This window comes from Nanorana parkeri, unplaced genomic scaffold, assembly GCF_000935625.1.
Source record: "Nanorana parkeri isolate BGI_ZX_2015 unplaced genomic scaffold, ASM93562v1 scaffold481, whole genome shotgun sequence".
In the NCBI taxonomy this organism is placed as follows: Eukaryota; Metazoa; Chordata; class Amphibia; order Anura; family Dicroglossidae; genus Nanorana; species Nanorana parkeri.
In genome coordinates this window covers 711,266-735,978 of record NW_017306749.1, presented here as the reverse complement: position 1 = coordinate 735,978, position 24,713 = coordinate 711,266, and the positions used below count along the sequence as shown (strand labels likewise).

Sequence of the window (24,713 nt, the reverse complement as noted above, 5' to 3'; positions counted from 1 at the left end):
AAGAAAGGAGGGGGGGGGGGGGGGGGGGGTCAAGGTCTGTAGGAACACCCTGTTCGTATAATCCATCTTTGGGTTGCAGAAAGTCTGTAACAGGTACTAATCCTTCAAATAACATGGTTGTAGGAGTGAATTGTTATCAAATTGCCAAGGTAGAGATGTTAAAAATGCATTGTATGTGGGTGACAGACGGTGTCGCAGATCCCTATCCCTAACAAGGGATAGCTGTGACCTGTCTTTATGCTAGGGTATGTTTCAGATGCTCTTTAGAACTAAAAGCAGAGGTTTTCACTAGACCTGGACACAAGTGCGACAACCTCAATACTTCATTGTATGAGAAACTCATATGTTTGTACCCCCCAAAAAATGTAATGTATGCTGCCAGTATTTGTAAACGGCGATTAAGTAATTTCTGTTGTTGCTGTTTTTTGGGGGTTTTTTGTTCTTGAAATCCATCTTTCTTACAGGTGCTGAAGAACATTCCTGATTCCCATGTACTAGCATGTGCTCCCTCTAACAGCGCTTCAGACCTCCTTTGTCAGCGTTTAATGAAGCATGTAGACAAGAAAGATCTCTACAGATTATTAGCCAGCAGTAGAGATTTTCGTTCTGTGCCAGAGGATATTAAGGTATAGTTCTATTACTTTGGGGTTTTTATATTCCTACTATAAAAAGACTTTGCATATTCAGAGCGAGAGGACACCGACCCACCTGGTGCTGATTGGCAGGGCATCACACTTGGATACCCCACCAATGAGCTCTGTAGGCAGGGCCGCTGAGCAGATGCAAGGCAACTAGTACTGAGCAATGCTTCCTGCCTTTCTTACCATTTTCCAGTGTAGGCTGTGATACAGACCCCCCAGGTAATAGTTTCAGTGCTTGGTGGCACAAAGAAAACCATATGTCAGGTAATCTAGGAGGACAATGTTTTTCCAATCGGCAGGGGAGGGGGGTGTTAAGTGCAACCTTCTCCCTGAAAATGGAAAACCTCCTTATTTATCGAAATATCATTTGTATTTTAAAGCATTGAGCACTAAATCAAAGAGCATCTTAGGCATTGTTAGAAATTGTATGGCAGTACGTGTTAAATACAGCACGAGGATTAAAGGCCAACCACATGGAATATTTTCAATCAAGAAAGTTCTTATAAAATGCACATATCAAAAACATATAGGGCACCCCTTCAGCTTTTTGCATGTGTCACAGGTAAATTGCAGATATAAATGGCTAAATTGCATCTTTTAAAGTAATTGTCCAGTGCATATATCCTGGTACTACTAAAGCTCCACTTAAAAACTCATGCAAAGTTAAACACTTGAGTGTCCATATCAAGGTTCAGTTGTGAAGTGCTCTATATACTTATATATGTTAATATAACAGTGTATCTAATTGTAAATATATCCAGACAGATAGTAGATGGATATATACATAATTTCAGTTCACAAAAGTGAATAGCTGGCAAGTAGTATAAAGACTCTGCATGCAGATAGGATTATAATATATTGGTAAAGTATTCCAAACATCCTAATATAAGCAATCTAATTACTCTGCCTAAAATATGATTTTATTTAATTTTTTTATCCTAGGTATTCTCCCATATTTTATTTTGATCATGAAAAGCATTTATTTGCTTAACATTGTTGCTTTAGGTGTTATTGTATGGATTTAAATATTTGTAAATTTTTTATAGCCTTGTTGTAACTGGAATAACCAAACAGGAGAATATGAGTATCCTGTTAAAGGAAAGTTGGCACAGTACCGTGTAATCGTTACAACGCTTGTTACTGCTGGGAGGTAAGATTGGTGTATTATAGTTCATTATCTTCATTCCTTCAATGTTTACTTTCCTGCAGTAGATCGCTTCAGTTTAGAACACATGTTTCAGAGCAGGATTTTTGAGACCATAATTATGCACATTTTATGTCAATACCAATATTCTTTCTGCTGTTAATGTAAATGTAAATCACTAAAGATTTGTATTTGTACATTACATTTTTAGCTTAACTGTATTACGGTATAATATGATAGTATAATTTTTGTTGTGCAACTACAGTCTGCAAATTGAAGTTTGCAGGTGCTATTATTATACAGGATTTATACAGCGCTAACAGTTGGCGCAAAACTTTAAATTGTATGGGGAAACCAATACGATTACAATACAAGGCCATACTAAAGGATTAGAAGGACCCTGCTCGTGAGAGCTTGCAATCTACAAGGTGGGGCAAGTGATACAGAAGGTAATACCTGTGATGGATGAGCTGAGGAGTAGATGTACAGTATTTAAGAGGAGGTGGAATAGGCTTCCTTGGAGAGGCACATTTTCAGGGATCGCGTAAAAGTAGACTGATTAGGAGAAAGCCGAAAAGGTTGTGGTAAGTTCCTATGGATGTGAGAGGCTCTGGAGAAGTCCTGGAGGCAAGCATGGGAGGAGGCAATTAGGGTGCTAGACAGCAGGGGGTCTTGGGAAGAGCGGAGTGGACAGTTTGGGAGATGTGTTTCCCCTAGGCTTATGCGGCTCTGCTCCCTCCGCTGTCGCTTACTCTAGCGCTGGCTTCATTGGCACCGCCGATTTCTCTCCTGCCTCTCCCGCGGCTCTTCAAGTTCCCCCTTTTGCCACCACTAGGTCTTATTTTCGGGGTAGGTCTTATATTTTAGCAATTTCCAAAAATAGTACTAGGCCTTATTTTCGGGGAAACAGGGTATCTTGAGATGAGTACCAGTTCCCAAAATCCAAATGCAATGCACAACACATGGTGGTGAAAGGAATTTCTCAGTGACACAAAAGTAACAGAAGTCCAGTGCTCTATACCAATTCTCTAATTGTAAAGCTTGTAGTGACAGTAAGACACACTACTATAAAGGGCTGTGTAACACTGCTAATTGTGCCAATGGTAAATATCAATATCTTCTTCTGGAAAATCTTTCATCTCAAACATCCTAAACTAAATTAAAATCCTGGGGCTCGGCTGCATTTTCAGAGATTACTCTTCTACTCTGTGCTGTCACATTCTCGCCATTCCCAGGAAAACTAGGTACTTCTCTTCTCCCCTGATGGCAATACCAAGTATTGGGAGTGCAAAGGAAAAGTGAGTTGTGATGCTGTGGAGGGAGTCAGTTAAGTCAACCTGTTACTTTGCCCTTTATGGGAAAAATATATACTTACCCGGTTGCTAGACTCACCCGGTATATATACTCACCCGGTTGCTAGACTAGTCCCTACAGCCTCTCTCCCCCTTCACTCCAGTGGTCTAAAGACCTGTGAGTTATCACATCTAATACAGTGTATTAAATGTCAGTGCACCAAGTCACATTCCATCGCTGGAGCAGAGGGGAAGAGAGGCTGCAGGGACCAGTCTTGCAGCCGAACAAGACAGAGGTTTGGGTGAGTATATCTTTGTTTGTTTAGTCCCTAGACCAAAACAAGCACTTAACTTTTGCAGTGCGGTGATAAACCTCACTGTGGCGGTTACAATTTATTCTGCCCAAAGTTCTTCTTTAAACTCCTGAGGGAACCCAAGCACTACCTTACAGATCTGAAACTTGCAAGCACCTTCTCTACCAGACTTAAAGCAACACCAAGTCCACTCAATCAGATGTTATGTAGATTATTGGTGATTTTATGAACAAAGTTCTCTTTTTTAATGCTTTGTTTATTTATTTTTTTTCAGACTTGTATCTGCAAACTTCCCATCTGGTCATTTCACTCATGTGTTCATTGATGAGTCTGGCCATGCGGTAGAGCCAGAGAGTGTGATAGCTGTAGCAGGTATAGTAAAGGCAACTCACAGCAGAAGCAGTCATTTATACTTACCATTCTTTAATTCTGATTTTTTTAAATTTACATTGTAGGTATTTTGGATGTAATAGAGGGAGGGCAGCTGGTACTTGCTGGTGATCCAAAACAGCTTGGACCAGTATTGAGGTCTCCACTGGCGATTGAACATGGATTGGGTTAGTAAAGTTTGCAATTTTTACATTCATTTAAACAACAAACCATTTATTAAGGTATTGTCGCTACTATTTGCTCTTGCCAGCATTGTTGTCTCTTCCTTATAATTAGGGATGCACCAATACCGTTTTTCTCGGTTACAGGTACCGATATTTTTTTTTCCAGTACTCACCAATACCGATACCTGAAGTCCCATTAAGGAAGCCAGGCGTCCTGCAAAGACTCGACACCCGGCTTCCCGATAAGCAGGTAAGCCGTCTCCATGCTTCCTTGTCACCAGGTGACGAGGGAGCAGGAAGCCGGCTTTATGGCCAATCAGGAAGCCGGGGGGCGAGTAGTGACTTGCTGCCCGGCTTCCTGATACCAAAAGCTCCGGTATCGAGCTAGGCATCAAAACATTTGGGTGAGTACGAATACTCGCCAAAACACTTGGTATCGGCACCAATACTAGTATCGTTATTGGTGCATCCCTACTTCTAACGTCATGTTTATCTGTCACTTTACACTTTTTGATCAATAATTTTATCATTGCAGGTATGTCTTTGCTTGAAAGACTAATGACCAAAAATCATTTGTATGGAAAAACTGATGATGGGGCTTATAACTCTAAATTTGTTACCAAACTTCTATTAAACTACAGGTTAGTTCGCGTTTTGTAGAATGTGATTGTCCTTCTGTCTGTCTGTTTGCTTTCATGACTATTGGTAAAATGTTTTAGCTGTGTCATCAAATTAAAACATGGGTTTTTTAGTTGTTTTTTTTTGTTTGTTTTAAGATCATCGTGTTCTATCAAAAGAAAACTGGTTTCACTTGCTGAAGCTGCCTAGGTTCCTGACCAATCGGGAGGCCGGGTGGCGGGTCATGGGATGCTGTCCGGCTTCCTGGTTGGCTAGGAAGCCAGCTTTACTTGTTGCTAGGCATCCTGGCTTCCTGATCAATCAGGAAGCTGGCAGGTGGGTCATTACGTGCCTCCTTGCTTCCTGATTACATGGGAACCCGGGGTTCTATCGAAAGAACAACGGCTTAACTTGCTGAGGCTGCCTAGCTTACTGACCAATCAGGAAGCCGGGCGGTGGGTCATGCTTGTATCATAATCATAATTATATCTATGTAAACATGTTAAAGCAACTAGAAGCCTTTGTTTATAGGTATTTTGAGATAGGGCTTCTATTTTTTGTGGTTATGTCACCCTTTTTGCATACAAAACTGAAATTTGCCATTGAATTACATTTTTCTTCATTAAGTGTCTTGATGCTTAGAATTTACACTATATTGCCAAAAGTATTGGGACGCCTGCCTTTACACACACATGAACTTTAATGGCATCCAAATCTTAGTCCGTAGGGTTCAAAATGAGTTGGCCCACCCTTTGCCACTATAACAGCTTCAACTCTTCTGGGAAGGCTGTCCACAAGGTTTAGGAGTCTGTCTATGGGAATGTTTGACCATTCCTCCAGAAGCGCATTTGTGAGGACAGGTACTGATGTGGGATGAGAAGGCCTGGTGCGCAGTCTCTGCTCTAATTCATCCCAAAGGTGTTCTATCGGTTGTGCAGGCCAGTCAAGTTCCTCCACCCCAAACTCGCTCATCCATGTCTTTATGGACCTTACTTTGTGCACTGGTGTACAGTCATGTTGGAACAGGAAGGGGACACCCCCCAAACTGTTCCCACAAAGTTGGGAGCATGACATTGTCCAAAATGTCTTGGTATGCTGATGCCTTAAGAGTTCCCTTCACTGGAACTAAGGGGCCAAGCCCAACCCCTGAAAAACTTCCCCACACCATAACCCCCCCTCCACCAAACTTTACACTTAGCACAATGCAGTCAGGCAAGTACCATTCTCCTGGCAACCGCCAAAGCCAGACACGTCCATCGCATTGCCAGACAGATAAGCGTGATTCATCACTCCAGAGAACACATATCCACTTCTCTAGAGTCCACTGGTGGCGTGCTTTACACCACTGCATCTGATGCTTTGCATTGCACTTGGTGATGTAAGGCTTGGATGCAGCCATTCCATAAAGCTCTCTATTCACTGTTGTTGTGCCAATCTGAAGGCCACACGAAGATTGCATGCCTGTAGCTATTGACTCTGCAGACAGTTGGCGACTTCTGCGTACTGTGCACTTCAGCATGCACTGACACTGCTCTGTCCTTTTAAGTGGCCTACCACTTTGTGGCTGAGTTGCTGTTCTCAGTTGCTTCCACTTTGTTATAATACCACTAACAGTTGACCGTGGAATATTTAGTAGCAAGGACATTTCATGGATGGACTTACTGCACATGTGGCAACCTATCACGATACAACGTTTGAATTCACTGAGCTCCTGAGAGCGACCCATTCTTTCACAAATGTTTGTAGAAGCATCTGCATGCCTAGGTACTTGATTGTATACACCTGTGGCCATGGTGGGGATTGAAACACCTGAATCCAATGATTTGGAGGGGTGTCCAAATACTTTTGGCAATATAGTGTATATTTAACCAGGTTAGTATACTTTGAAGCCCCTTTCTGGGATAGTGTTTATATTTTTGGTTTCTAGCAGTGACTTTATTGTACATATATATTTTGTTTTAATTAGATCCCATCCCGATATCCTATCTATTCCAAATGAACTTTTCTATGACAATGAGCTTCAGCCCAGAGCAGATGAACTGGCCAGAAGTGCATACTGTAACTGGGAACAGCTGCCAAAGAAGGTAAGAATTTCTTATGAATAAATATGGCTCTTACATTTATGGCACTCAAAAGTTTAAAAAAAAGTCTGATTCAATGCCATAGATTTCTGCACACTGTTGTTTGTTCTTGGGTTTTTTCATTGATCCTTCAGGTCTCATTCTTAGAGTATAGGAAATATTTGCATAATTTTGTTCCCACAAACTGTTGGTTAGAATTGGGAAGAATCGGAACCTCTTTCCGGTACTATTGTCTGTGAAATGGGAGATTTATTCTCACAGACGCCACAGTAAATATAGAATTGCCATTCAAATCACACAGGGTGTTTGTATGTCTGCTAGGGATGAGCAAAGCGATTTCTGCAATATAAGCTTGCTGCAAAATTTTGCAAGAAGGTAAACGCTCAATTTGTTAATTGAGCATCTAAAAGCAAAAATGCTTGGGGAAATTATTTTAAAAATTTATCTAAAAGGTGTTTTTTTTGCCGTATTTATATTAGTAGTACAGTACAGTTATTCCATTAAGCACTCCTTGAGTGTGGTTTTTTTTTTTTGTGTACTATTACTTTTTCCCATTATCTATGTGGATGAGAAAACAGTATTGCACTTCCATCAAGACAAACTTTGAGGATCAAGTTGTTTTGCATTCTGAATAATTTATTTTTATTTTGCATGTTTAAAGGGATTTCCCATCATTTTCCATGGTGTGCTGGGGAAAGATGAACGAGAAGGAAACAGTCCATCCTTCTTCAATGTGGCTGAGGTTGAACAGCTGATGTATTATCTCAAAGCTTTGCTAGAGACGCAGAAGAAGAAAGGAATAGCAAAAATCTCCCCCAAAGAAATTGGTATAATTTCTCCTTATAGAAAACAGGTAGAGACAATGCATTTTAATTCTCTCATTTAACAGCAATATATGCTATCAGGTAATGTTTGCCTTTTATTGGCTTGCTTTGCTGTTGCTTAATCGCTCGAGGCATATGAAGATAAAATGGTCAGGCTAAAGCAAACATTTGGTATTACAAAAGTTGTATTTAGCAGGAGTTCCAGTTTGGAGTTTTTCTGCTAGCAAGAACTGCTACTGCTTTGATGATTTTTATGCTGAATAGAACCAGTCATGTATTTACAAACCTTTACAACCGTGCACAATTCACTGCTTTTGTTCTTTTTTTTTTTTGCACTCCCTATGCATCGAGTGTCCTTAGTAATGTATGAGCTTTTGGAAGCTACTGTTGAAGTATTCTAGTAAAGATCTTCCTATATTTGTTTTAGGTGGAAAAGATTCGGAAAGCCATAGACAAGGAATTCAAAGCTGTTAATGAAATCAAAGACTTGAAGGTAGGAAGAAGCAGCACTATGGAACGATGTAGCATAAGCATGTCCTACTATCCAACAAGGAACTGTTAATATGAGTCTTGGATATTTATGTCTTTTATATAAGTCACTTTGAGCTCTATGTGAGAGGAGGCTAATGAATTAGGAGCTTCTTCATATATTATGTGCTGTGGGCAAAGTTTATTCAACACTACTCAACATGTCTGTGAAGGATCTCATTCATCCAGGTCATGGTATATCTGTAAAAATAAGTCAAGGCAACTGGACTTGCTGTATTGTTCTTGAAGACGTTTCACTGGTTATCCAACCAGGTTTCTCAATTCAGAATGAATACTGAATTGAGAAAGCTGGTTGGATGACCAGTGAAACGTCTTCAAGAACAATACAGCAAGTCCAGATGTTTTGACTTGTTTACAGACTACTCAACATGTTTGGAAGCTTCTTTGTTGAATAACAAGCATAGGTGCAGGGTAATACCCCATCACATGACACTAAGGTCAGGCTGAAGCAGAGGCAGAACAGGGTTTGGCCTTGATCACAGTAGTGCAGCTTGGGTAGGGTTTGGATCACTTTGGAATCATGTTGCCAGAGGATCTTGTTCTGGAACGTAAGGACACACGCATCAAGTTGCAGGGGAGTGCTTTCAGGGGTAGCAGGGACCTACTGGCGGTTTCTAGGCATTTTGGGGAAATCCTGGAATGATAGAACGTGTTGACAGGAGCATACTAGAAATCCAGGGCAGAGCAGGAACCAAAACACGAGCATAGTCCCGAAACAGCAGCAGATACAGGGAAGATGGGAGCATACTTCATTGCCAGCTGATGGTAAATGGTTCTCGTAAGGGTGCAAGGACCAAGAGTTTTATGTTTTCTTCAGAGCTGTTGAAGGTAGAGATGGACTTGTGTGACAGAATAGCTCCCAGCACTACCTACCTGTGCAGCTGCAGGCTGACAAACCGTACACTACAGATATCAGGAAATGTTGGACTTGTAATCAGGAACAACAGGATATACATAAATCAAATTGGAAGCAAAGTCAATAGAGATCTCCTAATGGGATCATATCCGAATATAGAAGACAGATGGGCTTAGCCCAAACCCAGGAACATACTTCAGCCTAACTTAGTTTATTACACCAGCACTGGCTGATGAGGGCGGAGTGAACAGATGAGACACAGGTGAAGACAGACTAATAATTTGTATCAAGACTAATAAAACTGTCCGGATAAAAAAAATCACACTGCATGGGACAGTAAAGGGGAACACACACCAAACTCCAGACATGTGTAAGTATGCTCCTCTTAAAAATGACAATGAGAAAGACTTGGATTCTGTATTTTTATAACAGGTTGGATCTGTGGAGGAGTTTCAAGGTCAGGAACGCAAGGTGATTCTCATATCCACCGTACGCAGCAGTAGGGATTATGTCAAGTTTGATGAAGACTTTAGTCTTGGTTTTCTGACAAATCCTAAGGTAGGTAGCCCTAATCTCTGCTGTCTCTTTTTGTTTTCTGGGGCATTGCTTAAATATTGCATCCGTGGTTTTGTAGGATACGTATTTTAGCAAGTAATGTGAAATATAGTTAAAAGTTTATGCTTTTAAATATAGTTATAGGTAAGAAAAAATATCAAAACACACTTACACTTGTTAAATGTCATAGTGAATACAGTCATTTGTTTGTTGAGATTCAGTGGTGGATTTTAAGAATGTGATTTGATTTGTGTTAGGTTCTAAGACTACTGCAGCATAAAAGTATGTATATAGATTTATTTTTTAAACATAATGCCGCTATCGCCATGCTTTACAACCCCCGCTCCTGCAATTACAGTAAAGCTGGCCATACACCATAATATTTCAATTCCTCAATTCCCCATCCATGCACTTTAAGAATCTCCCCTGCCAGTTATTGTATTCTGACAGTCAGTGCCTATGGCTGTCAGAATAACTGAATAATAACAGCGAGGGTGCATCCACACCAAAATCGGAAGGAAATTGCAATTCAACGGATGGTTCATTGACTTGCAATTGTACCTTCCAATTTAATCCTGTTCTCTTTTTCAAAGGATGCTAACAGAAGGGCACCGAAAAATGAATGGGTGTGAATGGGGCTAGTTCACACTGGATCCGTTGTGTTCCATTGTGCAGAAAAAAAGTAGTGCATGTTGTACTTTTTTTCAACATAACGTAATGGAATAGAGTGGTGTAAACTAGCCCCTTCAAACCCATTTGTTTGTTTTTCATTGAAAAACGTATCGCAGTGCAACGGATCCGGTGTGAATGGGTCCTCACTGTAGCTGTTTGGCTGCAGTCACTGTGCAGCCACTTGGCTCCTTTGACAAAAATTGATTTGAAAAAAGTCGGTGCTTGCAGACCACCCACAGATCAAATTTTGTCTGATTCCCCAGAAAAGGTCCAATATTCGATCCGTGTCCATGGCCTGCTTAAGTCTCTAACTTGCTAAGAAATCAGATTGGATAACCGAGCACCCAGGCTACTTGATTTGGAAACGGATAAGTAAATTTGGTAGCATATTGGATGCCCAGTTTGGGGGTTCTGACTTTTGTATGCAAAACTCCTGAAAAACAACTTACCTCCATAAAAGATAATACAATAGCACCCTTTCAGTAATATAAAAACCTTTTACACTAAAATATACAAATTTCAGTTTAAATATTTCAGATTAGACTGGATTCATGTGAACATAAAAATCAGGATTAGTGGGAACATGGGAAGAGAAAAAGGGGAGGACAGTTGAAGAGAAATCTAAATAGGGACGGTTAGGGGAAAGTGGACGGGTAAGGGAGAAAGAAACCTAGAACATAAGAAAAAAGATAATAAATCACAAAATCTCATGTACATATCCCACTACACATAAAGCTAACACGTTAAATGTAACTGTAATTGTTCTCTTTTCTGTCCTGTTTCACAGAGGTTTAATGTAGCCATAACCAGAGCAAAGGCCCTCTTAATTCTGGTGGGAAACCCAGTCATACTTTGCAAAGATCGTTACTGGTCACGGTAAGTAATAAATAAGGACACATGCTGGGTTTTTTTTTATCTGGGGAATTAAAATATCTACTACTTATGCTTGCTAATGTAAAGCTAGCACATTTTAGTATTTTTAAATATTTTCCAGGGATACTTGTGCAGTGGTGTATTTAGGTTTCATGCTGCCCTATGCAAGCCGAAACTCGGCACCCCCACCCCTCCCCAATCTAAATTTGTCCCACCCCTTTCTGTTTAAGACATTTTGCGTAACCTGTCAGTCACTGGATACACTGTGCATGCTGTATCCAGCTTCTGACATGTTGTGCAATTAGCAAAGCAGAATACCACCAGCTATTGAGGACTGCAAATCCCAGCTGTGGAGTGGCAGCCTGATGTCTCCCGAATCTCAGGTGGGCTGTGCGGGCTCTTAGGTGGCTGTGTGGCAACTCAGGTGGGCTGTGCAAGGTCTCAGGGGCCTGTGTGGCATCTCAAGTGGGCTGTACAAGCTCTCAGTACTTGTGAAAATACTTGTGAAAATGCTGTTATCGGTGCTGATACTGGTAATGGCAGGTAAGGCTCAGCCTCGCTAGTTTGAGGGGGGGGGGAGGGGGGTTACCACCCCCCTGGAAAGTTCCGCCCAAGGCAAATACCTTTTTTGCCTTGTGGCAGATAGGACTCTGCCTATCAGTCCAACAAGGATCTGCCTAATATGTTTCCAGTTTCTAAACAAAGGTCTGAGTTCCATACATTTGTGAAATATGTGACAGCTGCATGGCAGTATCGGAGACCTCTCAGGAACATGCAGTACCCTGTATTCCACCTGGTGTAGGTTTTAGAATAACCAAACAGCTTCCATTTTTTTCTGCACATTCACTATAATAAAAGTCCTTTTAATATCTATAGTATACGTTCTAGCCTATTTGTATTTCTGGTAGTAAAACATATAACCTGGATCATCAATAAGGCAATCTAGGTATGAGCCTGGAGCCCCGTGGATGTACAGGGGGTCCAGCTACAACCTTCATGCTCCTGGAGTAAATAAGGCAAAATGGACTTGTAAGCAGTTGGTGTGATGAGGCAGTTCATGCAAGTAAAGGCTGGGTAGATGAGTTGGCTTCTCTGTGCCTATTGAAATCCTTATAGATGTAAATTGAAAGAATTGGGGGGGGAGAGGAGGAAAAGCTGCTACCCTGAGAATACAGAAAGAAAGTTGTTGCACTCCTTACCGGATGCCCCAACGACAAGGGAAGTTTCTTGTAAGTGACTGCAGATGGCACCGCTGCTTACAGATATCAAATTAAGTGATGTCGCCAGCACACCAAAAATCCTTTCAGGATAACCATGTGTTCGTTTAATAAGAACCATGTCAAGTAAAAACAAGCGCTTTCGGGGCCACGCAGGGTCCCTTCATGAGGCTTAACATTGACAAAAGATTTTATCAATGTTAAGCCTGATAACGGGACCCTGCGTGGCCCCGAAAGCGCTTGTTTTTACTTGACATGGTTCTTATTAAACGAACACATGGTTATCCTGAAAGGATTTTTGGTGTGCTGGCGACATTTCTTCATTTGAAAGCTACTACCCTGCCTATGGTCCTATACTGCATTAATCTGTCTCTGGCATACGTCACCGAGTGATTGAGGTGCAGTGGTACATACAAAGAAATTTAGTTTTTTTACAAGTTTTTGAGGACATTAACAAGAACTTGTCATTAAGCCCTGGTTCACACCTAGGTGTATTGCATATGCGCGTCTGTCGCGCGTTTTTTTCCCCGCGATTCGCGGTAAAAAATCGCGCGACAAGCGCGCGTTTCCGAGGGCTACTTGGCTGTATCCCAATGGAAACGCGCAACAAAAACGGCCCAAAGTAGTACATGTACCTTTTCAGGCGTGGGCCGTTTTGTAGCGCGTTAGGGTCGGGCTGAAATACGCCAAGGTGTGAACCAGACCCATTGAATACAATGGGATTTAGATGTTTGAGCGTTTTGTAGAGCGTTCGTCGAGCGTAGAACGCGCTACAAAACGTTCAGGCGGGAACGAGGGCTAAAGCTTGGTTATCCCCTAAAATATCCTGGACAATTTACATATTATTTAATGGGTACTTTTAAGAAATACATTTTTTTTTTAATTATTTTGTCTGGTGTTATCTAGCTACAACTTGCATACGTTCTTTCACTTTGTTCAAGCTTATTATCCTCTAGTATGTTCCATAGAACTTGGTCGTGTATTTTCTACAGGGGCACTCTGTACAAACATTTACTTGCAGTGTTTCTTTTTTTTTTGTTCTCTTTCAAGGTTTTTGAATTTCTGTTCAGAAAAAGGAGGCTGTACTGGAATCCAAGCTGGTATCCTTGAAGATCTTGATGAAATCGAGTTTACAGATCTTTTTAATAACCTTGCTCTCAATGAACCACCACCTGGTAAGCATGGGCAAAGTAGCAGAGAGATCCACATTTCATGAGCTTGTCTTCCTATGCGTGATTTACATCGATCAGCCATAAGATTATGACCATCCGCCTAATAATGAGTAGGTCCCCTTTTGGCCCCTAAACAGCCCTCCTCAAGGAATGGACCCTAATAGACTTTGTGGTATCTGGTACCAAGCCCTCAGTAGCAGATCCTTTTAAGTCCTGTAAGTTGAGAGGTGGGGCCTCCATAATTTGGACTTGTTTTTCCAGCACATCCCACAGATGCTCAATTTGCATTGAGATCTGAAGAATTTGGAGGCCAAGTCAACAGCTCAAACTCATTATGTTCCTCAAACCATTTTTGCACTGTGGCAGGGTACATTATCCTGCTGAAAGAGGCCACTGCCATCAGAAAATAGTTTCCATGAAGGGGTGTACTTTTTCAGCAACAATGTTTAGATAGGTGGTACTTGTTGAAGTAACATCTCCATGAATAGCCGGACTCAAGGTTTCCCAGTAGAACATTGCCTAAAGTATCACACTGCCTCTGCCAGCTAGCTTTCCCATAGTCCATCCTGGTGCCATCTCTTCCCCAGGTAAGTGACACACAGGCACCTGGCCATCCACATGATGTAAAAGAAAACATGATTCATCAGACCAGGCTACCTTCTTCCACTGTTCCATAGTCCAGTTCTGATGCTCAAGTGCCCATTGTAGGCGGTGGACACAAGCCAGCATGGGCACACTGACCGGTATGCAGCCCCCTATACACAACAAATTGAGATGCACTGTGTTCAGACACCTTTCTATTGGAGCCAGCATTAACATTTTCTGCAATCTGCCCTACAGTAGATCTTCTATTGGACTGGACTACACCAGCCAGCATTTGCTCCCCACATGCATCAGTGAGCCTTGGCTTTCCATGACCCTGTTGCCAGTTCACTGGTTTTCCTTCCTCTGACCCCTTTTGGTAGGTCCTGACCACTGCAGACCGGGAACATCCCACAATAGGTGTAGATTTCTAGTTGCTCTGACCCAGTCGTCTAGCCATCACAATTTGGCCCTTGTCAAAGTCGCTCAAATCCTTACATTTGCCCATTTTTGTTTCTGCTTCCAACAGCAACTTCAGGGACAAAATGTTCACTTCCGGCCTAAAATATCCCACTTACTTCCAGGTGCCATTGCCATTACCGTTGTAAGATTATCAATGTTACTCACTTCAACGGTCAGTGGTCATAATGTTTTGGCTGATTCGTTTGTTTTATCTGTTTTATTTATTTTAATATGCCACACCAGGTGAAAGAACACCTTGGGTAGGGTTAAAACATATAGCAGCAGGAAGACAGATCTTTACTGTATACAGTATTTGATCTGATGCACAATGTAAACCACTGCTGATGACGACCGCTTTATTTCACTCAAATAACCGACTACACCGTTGTTCCAATAATGCATAAATATGACTGCTCATCACAATTCTTCCTAAAATAAAAGGACCTGATGAAGCACATGGCTATGCAGAAAACCCATCAATTTCTTCCTATAACAGCCAACTTGCTCTTATTCATTTATGATTTGAATGTTAATGTGACTTTGTTCTGAAAGAGATCTGTAGGCTGTCACTGATTAACTATTTGCCTTGCTATTAACTACTCCGGGACTGTGAGCAGATTGACAAATTTAATGAAGTGTCAGTACTTGGATAACAGTGATAGCCACACTTTCCAGCCTTTCATGACATAGCTGCAGAAGACGTGGTTTAGTTTAGTGATATTTCTTATCGAGGAAGATGCTGAGCAGCCACTTTTAATCTCCATATTGAAGACCTAAAAAAAAATGTCTGTTTTTTAAATATATTGAATGGTTATTTGAGGAATGTTTGAGCCCCAGATGAACAGTGTAGGGGCCCGTTTGTTTAGCAGCAGAAGGTCAGACTGACACTTGATATCAGATCGTCCATGACATCAGCTCCTTGAACATGACATCCACTGCATAACATGCAAAACATTCTGAACTTCGCTATCCTTTTTTTCATTAGGTTTAGTGAATTTAAGTTTAAGGAGTTTTCTTCAAGAAATCCTGTACTGAGAAAAATATATAGGCGGCAATTTTGTCAGCCTTCTTCTAATGCTATCTGTATGGCTGTCTCTGATGATACTGTTTTTGGGTCACTGACCCAGGACAAAGCATACCACAAGTAAAATTGGAGGAAAGGCAGAACTTCTGATGTATAGATTCAATGACTTCAGTACCTTCTGAATCAATGAACTGTAACAAATATGCACAACAGCTAAGCAGATCATTTTCAAAAGGAGAGATCAGTGGGGGCAACCTAGAGTACATAATACAAGTTTATGAAAAATGTCTGGCTTCACAATAGAATCAGTAGTGGTCGCAATTCATAAGTATTACTGTGCTGCCTGGTTTGGTAGAGTACACAGATATTAACTGGTGTTGGTACTTAAAATGTATGTAATTCCGAACAATTAACTAACCTAATTTACCATAATTTGGTCTGGTAAATATACCTTTTGGAAGTGTTTTGTTCTATTTCTCAAGTGCAAACAAATATGTGTAACCCAATGCATGTAAAGCTGCACTCAACAGCCAAGGCACTGATGCAGAAAAGTATATTCCCAGGAATCTGCAAGCATGACAAGATCCACAGGCTGAAATGTTTCGCCAAAAAGACTTAATCATAGAGACCTCATGTCTCTATGATTGATGATAGGTATGATAGATATAATAGGTCTCTATGATTAAGCCTTTGTGGTGAAACATGATAGAGCCTGTGGATCTTGTCATGCTTGTAACATTGTAGATTCCTGGGAATAGACTTATCTGCATCAGAGTCCTTGGCAGATGAGTGGGGCTTTACATGCATTGGGATTACTGGTGACGGCCGTGGCGTGCCTCTGTGGGCCGCCACCCAGCCTTTTGGATGGGGCTGATGAGTTTGGCATATGAATGTGAGCAGTGTCCTTTTCACAAACTTTGCAAAACAAACTGTTGATCTAGAAAAATTCAGAACTGCCTGTGTCTTGTGTCTAGGAATCCCATTAGTGTTCCCATGTCCTCATCTTGGGAGTACAGAATGATTAGTGTCTATGTTGTAGAGATAAAAGTGGGAGTGTTTAAGTAGTTTAGCAAAAAACAACTGGGCAGAGCTGATACCACTTCATTAGGAGGCGAAACATGAGGAAGTGTGCAATTATGGCATAGACGTACTGCGTATGAATTTTTATGGTGTCCCTGACACATTTATTCTTCACTCTACTTTACAGAGGAAGCAAGTGGCGAGAGTGCCGTGCAGCAGCAGGCAGAGCCATCCTGGAGATATGAGCACTAACCACTTATCTGACTTTTACTGCATCGGACACCCTGACTTTCAGACATTCTTCAGCAAGCGTCATGTCATTCGAACTACTTTTCTTGAATTTGATGGAGTGTATTCTGACATTTGCTTTACATGCTTTAAAACATTTTTGTTGAAACATTTTAAAAACAACTCCGGCGGCTCTGAAAATATGTCTAAAAATGAGGACTCTTGTGTATTAACTACATAAAAATGCTGCAATTGGGGGAGGTGTTGCATTCTGGCAACAGTGGTTAGCCTCAAGCTAAATTCAGTAGCAATAGCTGTGTAGGAAGAGGGTTTGGGAATTGCACCTAATGAATCACAATGCTGGAGTACACTGGTGATAAATTGTAGTGCTGGAGTAGGCTGGTAAATGGATCACAGTGCTGGAGTACACTGGTGATAAATTGTAGTGCTGGAGTAGGCTGGTAAATGGATCACAGTGCTGGAGTACACTGGTGATAAATTGTAGTGCTGGAGTACACTGGTGATAAATTGTAGTGCTGGAGTATGCTGGTGTGTTCCTCACCATACCAAGTGCTGTCCACAGAACAAATGATCAAGAACTACATACTCATTGGCTGTTAATCCAGCTCCAACTTGTTCACAGTTCATACTCACACATTTGTCATTTAGAATGGGTTTATTTTATTTGCACAAAGGCGAATGGGTTTACACGCAAGCCAGAAAAGTCACAAGTACACTGTTCTCAATTGAGATGTATTTTATTAACTTTCCTTTTGCACAAAACAACACTTTTTTTCCCCCCCTTCATATTTTAAAGTTGAACATTATTTCTTAGACCTCTACCCCTTTATGCAACTCTCTGGCTTTATTGGAGAGCCAGTCTTTGATTTTACCTTCAGTACTAACGGCTTGTGAATCTGTACATTCAGATATGATGGTATATTATTTACTCAGTGGTATATAAGGAGTTTTATAATGTAAACCATAAATGGTGGACCATTTTTCTTACAATGTATATGACGGAGGTAGGAACTCCTTCTTTTTGCCATACTTTACTACTGAAAGAACTGGATAAAACAGACCTGTTGGCTCTGCAAGTAACATTTGAATTTCTGATTGCAAAATTCTCTCTTTTTTTTGCATTTCTTTGCGGAGCGATGGGGTAATTGTTTCTTCTTCTGAGACCGCATTTTTTTTGGTATTAAAGCTAATACGCTGATGACATTCCACATACAAAATTTGTACATGCATTTTCATTTTAAGTACTGTGTACCTTGACGCACTATGCATTGTCATCACATTACCATGGTGAACATAAGCAATACTTTTTATAAAGAGACACATTAGGCTAGAGTTTTAGAGTCTTTATGAGATAAGCAAGAACTCATGGTCTAAAGTTTAGACCATGAGTTCTTGCTTATCTCATCCCAGCTATTTACCTGAATCCCCTATTAAATTCCATAGCTACAAATTCCAACGATCTATGCCATGGCATAGGTGACATGATTACACTAGACCTGAGTCTGTGCAGACATTTTTTTTCTATTCAGCGGGTTGTTTTTTTATATTTTTATAATTTATCTGCTTTCAAATTTAACAAGTTTAACACTTAACGATGGGTAATTTTTAAAGGTAACAGGGAAACCAATTCCTTCAAATATTTTTGCTAGTACTGTTGCAATAAAATGTTTGTAGTTTAATATAATAATCTAGGCCCCCTGGGAGATGCCACTTTGTTTTGGTTAATGGGTACATTGTATGTATGGTAGCGGGGATCTTCTGCTTGTTCTTTCATTTTGATTGCGATACTGATATGTGCATTACTTGAAATATTTTTTTATTTGTGCAAATTGAATATTAAAAACAATAAAGTTATTTTCTTGAGTTACCTGTTTTAGTACAAGTCATACAGGTCTCTTAGGCTCTCACTTATTAACAATGTGTTTTGTCTTTCCTGTAATTGGTAAGATTTCTCATCACTTCTGTGCTAACCGGTAGGTGGAAAATGTCCCCAAAAGTGATGCAATCACCAATAACAATGTGACCCAGGCTCTAAACTTTCCCCACTCTATACAAAACAAATTGAAAAAGATCTTATGGGAATTAAAATATGGGATGGGGGTGGGGGTCCACCCATGAGAGGTTTGTCCTGGGCCCACCATTCCCTAAAACAGACCTTCATTACCTGACCATTATCACAGCTACTACTGTGACAAAAATGATGATGGTTTGCATTTTGCTTGCTTTTATATTTGCGGAGAAAGCAGTATGTGTATCAATTGAATGTTTTCAGACAGAGAGAGAAAATAGGAAGTTCATATGCCAGCAAAGACCGTACTACTATATGACTACAAGGAAGTAGAATATTGCAATAACTCTGGTGCCCTCTAGTGGAAATTGTTGATAGCTGCATCTTGGTCTTTCGCAGTTGTTGCTTTTTATTTTTTGTTTTGGGAGGTAATGAGGTTCTTCAAAGTAGGATTTGTATGATATACAACATTTGAAATGCAGTACAATGTAATAAGGGAATATTCCAAATATGAAAATTGCATTTCTACATTTACATCAAGCCAAATATGAGGATTACATTGTGGATGCTACAGATGTTTAATAAAACTGTAAATGGCAGTAATGGTGTGCAAAGTATAGTTCCCCATAGAAACCAGCCAAATCTCAGTTCACTATAGTGAGTTTAGGTGATCTCTGAGAGACTGTTATGGTTGGCAAAGTGCTTTTATTCCTAACTGGCTTTTTTAATATGAGAGGATGCCTGTTAGTCATGTTAACTTGCTGCCCTCACACTTTGGGGTTGATTTACTAACCTAAACACACACACACACACACCAGGTGTGTGTGATTTTCACACAGCAAAACGTATTTATCAACCAAAAAGTCTCTAAAAGCATATTTCCACTAATGCCATATATGGAAAAATCATGCACATGATGCATATATAATGCTGCTTCACAGTTTAGACAAAAATGGTTAGCTCATGCATTTACATTCCTGCATTCATCAACGCAAGCAACACAACATAGAGCTAATTTACACCACATTACCTTGCAATTCATGGTTGGCTTTGAACAACACACCTGCTGGGTGTGTACACACTACAAAGGTGTTTCGATTCCTCCCATTGATCATGCTGGGAGGGAACACACTACAGAGGTGTATACACGTTCGTGGTGTGTTTAAAAGGTTAGTAAATCAACCCCTTTGAGTCACTGACTAACAAGTATGCAAATCAGGCTATAGGCTGCTACATATGTATTCTTGTTCCAGGTCAATCACCCAAAGTATTGAAGCAAGAAGGTTGGCATGAAAGCCAACTATAGCATTAATTTCACTCTGACCCACCTTGTAGTAAACTTGCTCCAAGTCAGTGACTTGAAATATCCAAACCAGAGGTACTAAGACAACCAGCATCTTCAAAAGGAGGCCAGCAATGGCAACCTCCATATTCCCCCCCAATATAGTTTAGCCTAGAGGTTCTCACATTTGTCTTGGTCATTAAGTCACAACCCAAGTGGCATTACTGGTATGTTGTGGTGTCACGAGTGTGGTGTTAAGGAGCTGAGCCTTCACTATATCTGTGAAAATATGATGGAATCCCCAATAAGCACTTCCACTTAGCTGGGTCTTGTGGATAACAATCATAGTCCCAATTGAGAAAATGTGTCAGTTACAATAGACAATAATCCACACAGTATTGTATTATGTTATGTAATGTATTATTGTAAATAATAGGAACACGTTACATCCAGTAAATCATTAAAGTTTAGGCATTTACCAAACAGGAGCCTTAATACATCATTCAGTCCTCATCGCATGTCTCAGTGAGGGGATGTGACATTACTTACAGTCGGTGAAGAGATCCACTTCCCCTCTCTCTCTCTTTCCATGTGCACTCCCTAGAGGGCTTACCCAACAATGACTTGCAATAAGCAGGGCACACACTTAAAAAAACTTTATTGCAATGTGCAGAGGGCACGGCAGCGATCATTGAAAATGGTAAACCAAACACCTCAGCACAAGTAAGTAGATACACTTAGTAAATAAACAAGCAGTGTAATAATCACATCACTACAATAGAGTTATTTAAAGAGGACATGAACTATAGAAGCTGCATCAAAAAAAGCAAAGGAGTAATTAGTATTTCATGCTTTGTTCCACATACTGTGTCTCTGTGGAGGTGGTCATCTTGGTAGTGGTGCAACCGAGGTGGGGGCGGCGATTGTGCGGCTGAGCCGGGCGCAGAGATTGGGGGGCGCCAGCCAGCCGGGTATACACAGCTCCGCAAAAATGGGCAGTAATCCTAACCACTCTTGCAATAGGCGGTGAAGTGCTAGTGTGAGAAAAGGAGAAATGGGCCGGAATAAAAGGCAGGGAATGGGTGAGGCTAGCTGGCTCTGTGCGGGGATACCGCATGTGGGATTTTTGGCTTGCACTCCGCTGATATGGAAAAGCCAGAGAATGCTGACAGGAAAGCGGTCGGGCAGCGGAGGGTACACCAGGTGACACATGGGAAACCCGGGCAGCTAACCTGAGTGAGTCAATCTGCTCTGGACACACAGGCATTGCACTGAATGGACTGTGATACGCTAACCTTAGAGACTTTACAGTGACTGACTGTAGAGAAAATATGTATTGTCTGTGATACACTGATATATAGACTGGACTCATGCATACCACATGCACCCAACTGCCCCCCTGGTTGTTATGCCACTGCAATGTACAACCATCCACCCACACCACTCTGGTGCATGTAATATGTGAAAGTTGCTGGCTCAGGGTGCTTAACAGTCTAGCAGTGGCCCTGCCTGCAGGAGTTCATTGAAAGCCAATGGACTCAGGACTCAGAAATACATGGTGTGTGTATGTGTCTATATATATATATATATATAGAGTGTATTTTCAGAAGGTAATGTAGGTGGATATGGGGGTCTAAAGTGGAAGTAGGGGCAGGTGAAAGAGGCGAGAGGTTTGTGGGGGCATATGCATATTAGCAAAATCTTGCCAAGGGTCCAACTAATATTAAAGATGGCCCTACAATGAGGCAAACAGAATTAAGCAGGCAAAATATGCGGCCATGAGGACCCAGGGAGTGTCCACGTGATGAGACCTGCCTCTGGCTGTGGTGTTTTCGATGTGCAGTGTGTTGGAAGAGGAGGAGTGCCATTGCATATGTGGAGAAGTAGCAGTCAGGAGACAGAGCATTCAGCTCCAGCACAGAAGCACATTGCAGCCCTCCTTCCCTTCCATCTCCTGAACGATGTTGGCGACTGGCAAGGACCTGGCTGAGGATGCTTCATGGAAGAAGATCCAGCAAAACACTGTCACCTGATGGTGTAAAAAGCACCTGAAATGTGTCAAGAGGATGGGCAACCTGCAGACCGACCTGAGCGATGGGTTTGGACTTATCATCCCACTGGAGATGTTGAGCCGGAAGAGGATGTACAGAAAGTAACACCAGAGACCTGCCTTCAACCAGATGCAACTGGAGAAGAACATCAAACTGGAGGCCTTGGGTGAGTCAACTCCTTCCATGTGTCCAGTACAGGGGAAGGACTTGGTCAAACTTCGAATGGGAGTTTTGTCATCAAGCTAGAGAACTCAAGGCTCAAATCGAGGGCTTGAATCCATTCATTCCTGGAGTGCAGGGAACTCAAGACCTGCAGAGTTTGTTTAGACCTCAATTATAGGAAGGGGTTGTGCAGTTTGTTAAATTGTGTGTGTGTGGCAGGTTGCAGGTGAAGCTGGGTGAAAAGTGTACATGCATTGTGCAGCATGGGGCAGGTGAGGCTGTAAGTGTGCAGGTGAGGCTGGGAGTGTGACATGCACTGGCATGGTGCAGGTTAGGCTGCATGTGTGAAGTGTGCAGGCGAGGCTGGGTGTGGTCTGTACACAGGTAAAAGGAAACAGACAATAATTTATGGTCTAGTATCATGCCAGCAGTGACATAACAACCGGTGGGGCTAATGATGCAGCTTCCCTGGATGTAGAGATGGGGAATTTTGTTTTGCCCCAGGCAATCGTAACTCTGGTTACACCACTGCTTGGTAGGGGCAGGGGGTTTGTCATGTCAAAACTGCCCCCCCTGATAACTATTGGAAGAATAATGAAGCAGAAGGTGAGGTTAAGAAAACACAGGAGGATCTTTCAGGAGGAGTTCCAAGCAAAAGGTACATTTTCCATGTACTGCTTAGGCATAATACTGATTCTAGATGTTATCTGTAGCATAATCAATTGTAACTTTTTGCATTATGGTCCACTTAAAATCAGCCTCTGCCATGAAACTAATTCAGCGAATGACTGACAGTAAAAGCATTAGTTATATGAAGAAGAATGTTCACAGTGCATGCAGCCTATGTGTCATGGTCAATGCAGCATGTCATTTTTGGTGACCGGTTTTATTTTCCATTATAGTCTTCACTTAATTACAGACCTCAATTTGACTGCTTCCTTAGTCTAATAATGCAGAATGAAGGCCTAGGTGGGTGAGCAAAGAGGCGGGGGGCGGGGGGGGGGGGGGGTCGGAAAACCAGTGAACAGCAGCAATACAACTTTACAGGTTACAGTCTATTGAGGCTTTGGCAACATACTCTACTTAGGCAAGGAGGGCTAGTAACTTTTGTACTCGAAGACATCCAACAAATCTCTATAGTAATACATTTTGTAATATATTGTCTAGATCTGTAGTCTCAACTAGGGTCGGTTTAACTCTACGGTTCATTGAGCTGTGGCTGGTTGACCTCCCATGTTATGGTGCATTGACTAACAAATATGCTGGCCAAAGACACAGCAATTTCAACCACTTTGTACTTGCTTCAATCACAAATTCCACTAAATGGATACAACCCACCAACAATAATTCATCTAAAGTGATGGTGCAGGTTGCCTAAATCAAACACACCTCCAAAATGCACGGTCACGCAATACTGTTCATTGTGGTGTGCTGCATTGCACAAAAAGGGGCTTGTCTTTTTGTGTGTTGGCAGTGCATTCAGATGAATGAGCCCCTGAATGCAACACAAGTCAACGTATGACATAGCACATAACACAATGCACCAGAACATGGTTTTAGAGGGCTCTAATAGTTCTCAGCACCAAATCACTTTGCATTTTATTATTACTGCTCCCTAAATTATGAGCCATTGCTGAAAAGTTCACCTATAAATTCCACCTTTCTATTGTATTTAAACTCTTGATTTGGACTGCACCTCCTCCAAGCAAAAAAACACACAAAATTAAAATACCAGTTTGCATTTATTTTTTTTCCATTGTACATAGGTTTATTTTTGTTTTTACATTCGAAAAGTCACGTGTGTCGACTTCCATCTTTTACAGGCAGTCAGGCAGAGAACAGAATACAAAAACAGACAAACAAATAAACAAAAGTTATCTTACAATTAGAAGCTTTATTTTTATAAAGGAATTTTAAAAGGCAAAAAGTATTGGACACAAGCTGAAGGTCTCGAGAAGATAAAGCTAATCTGAATCATTTCAAAGCATGGAAAAGAAAAAAGTTCAGTAGACATAGCACAGACAGGCGGGTTCTGCAACACGGTAAATCCATCTATCAAAATGCTGGTGTATAATGTGTGCATTATTTAGCAATAGTACAGGGATGAGGTTTTGTTCAGGGAAGCAGATAAGGAGAAGCAAATGGTTTACAGGACAGGTTGAGGAAAGAAAAAAAAAAATACATGTCACCCCCTCCAATATGATGCAACTTAGACACTGGTACATCAATCAACATGGCAGACAAAGTATGTACGACTCAAGTTTTGTGCATGGAAACTGAAGGAAAAATAACCTATAAGCTGCTTTCTCTTTGTTTTAATTAGGGCCAGAAAAACAGGGTCAAGGTGCTTGCTTATGTACCATGACCAATCTCTAAACAAATCTTCCTACATAAAGCCCTATGTGACATTTTGGCACAATCCTGTTTAAACAGCAATGACATGTAAAGAGCCTTGACTAAGCATGTGCCCACCTATGTAAATTCATCAGCTTCTGCCCACACTTGCTCTAA

General features: G+C 41.2%; 1 protein-coding gene across 1 annotated transcript in view; it reads left to right on the top strand.

Moving 5' to 3' along the window:
• Window positions 1–16,709, top strand: part of MOV10 (Mov10 RISC complex RNA helicase) — a 34,081-nt gene extending 17,372 nt beyond the window's left edge. Inside the window, exons 10-21 of the mRNA XM_018560848.1 lie at window positions 465–626; window positions 1,688–1,791; window positions 3,666–3,763; window positions 3,847–3,948; window positions 4,481–4,586; window positions 6,530–6,647; window positions 7,306–7,497; window positions 7,896–7,961; window positions 9,306–9,431; window positions 10,888–10,976; window positions 13,241–13,365; window positions 16,638–16,709. Of these exons, the coding sequence (XP_018416350.1) occupies window positions 465–626; window positions 1,688–1,791; window positions 3,666–3,763; window positions 3,847–3,948; window positions 4,481–4,586; window positions 6,530–6,647; window positions 7,306–7,497; window positions 7,896–7,961; window positions 9,306–9,431; window positions 10,888–10,976; window positions 13,241–13,365; window positions 16,638–16,702 (1,353 nt within the window). The 3' untranslated portion in view covers window positions 16,703–16,709. The remainder of the gene's footprint in view (window positions 1–464; window positions 627–1,687; window positions 1,792–3,665; window positions 3,764–3,846; window positions 3,949–4,480; window positions 4,587–6,529; window positions 6,648–7,305; window positions 7,498–7,895; window positions 7,962–9,305; window positions 9,432–10,887; window positions 10,977–13,240; window positions 13,366–16,637) is intronic.
• The last annotated feature ends 8,004 nt before the right edge of the window (window positions 16,710–24,713 follow it).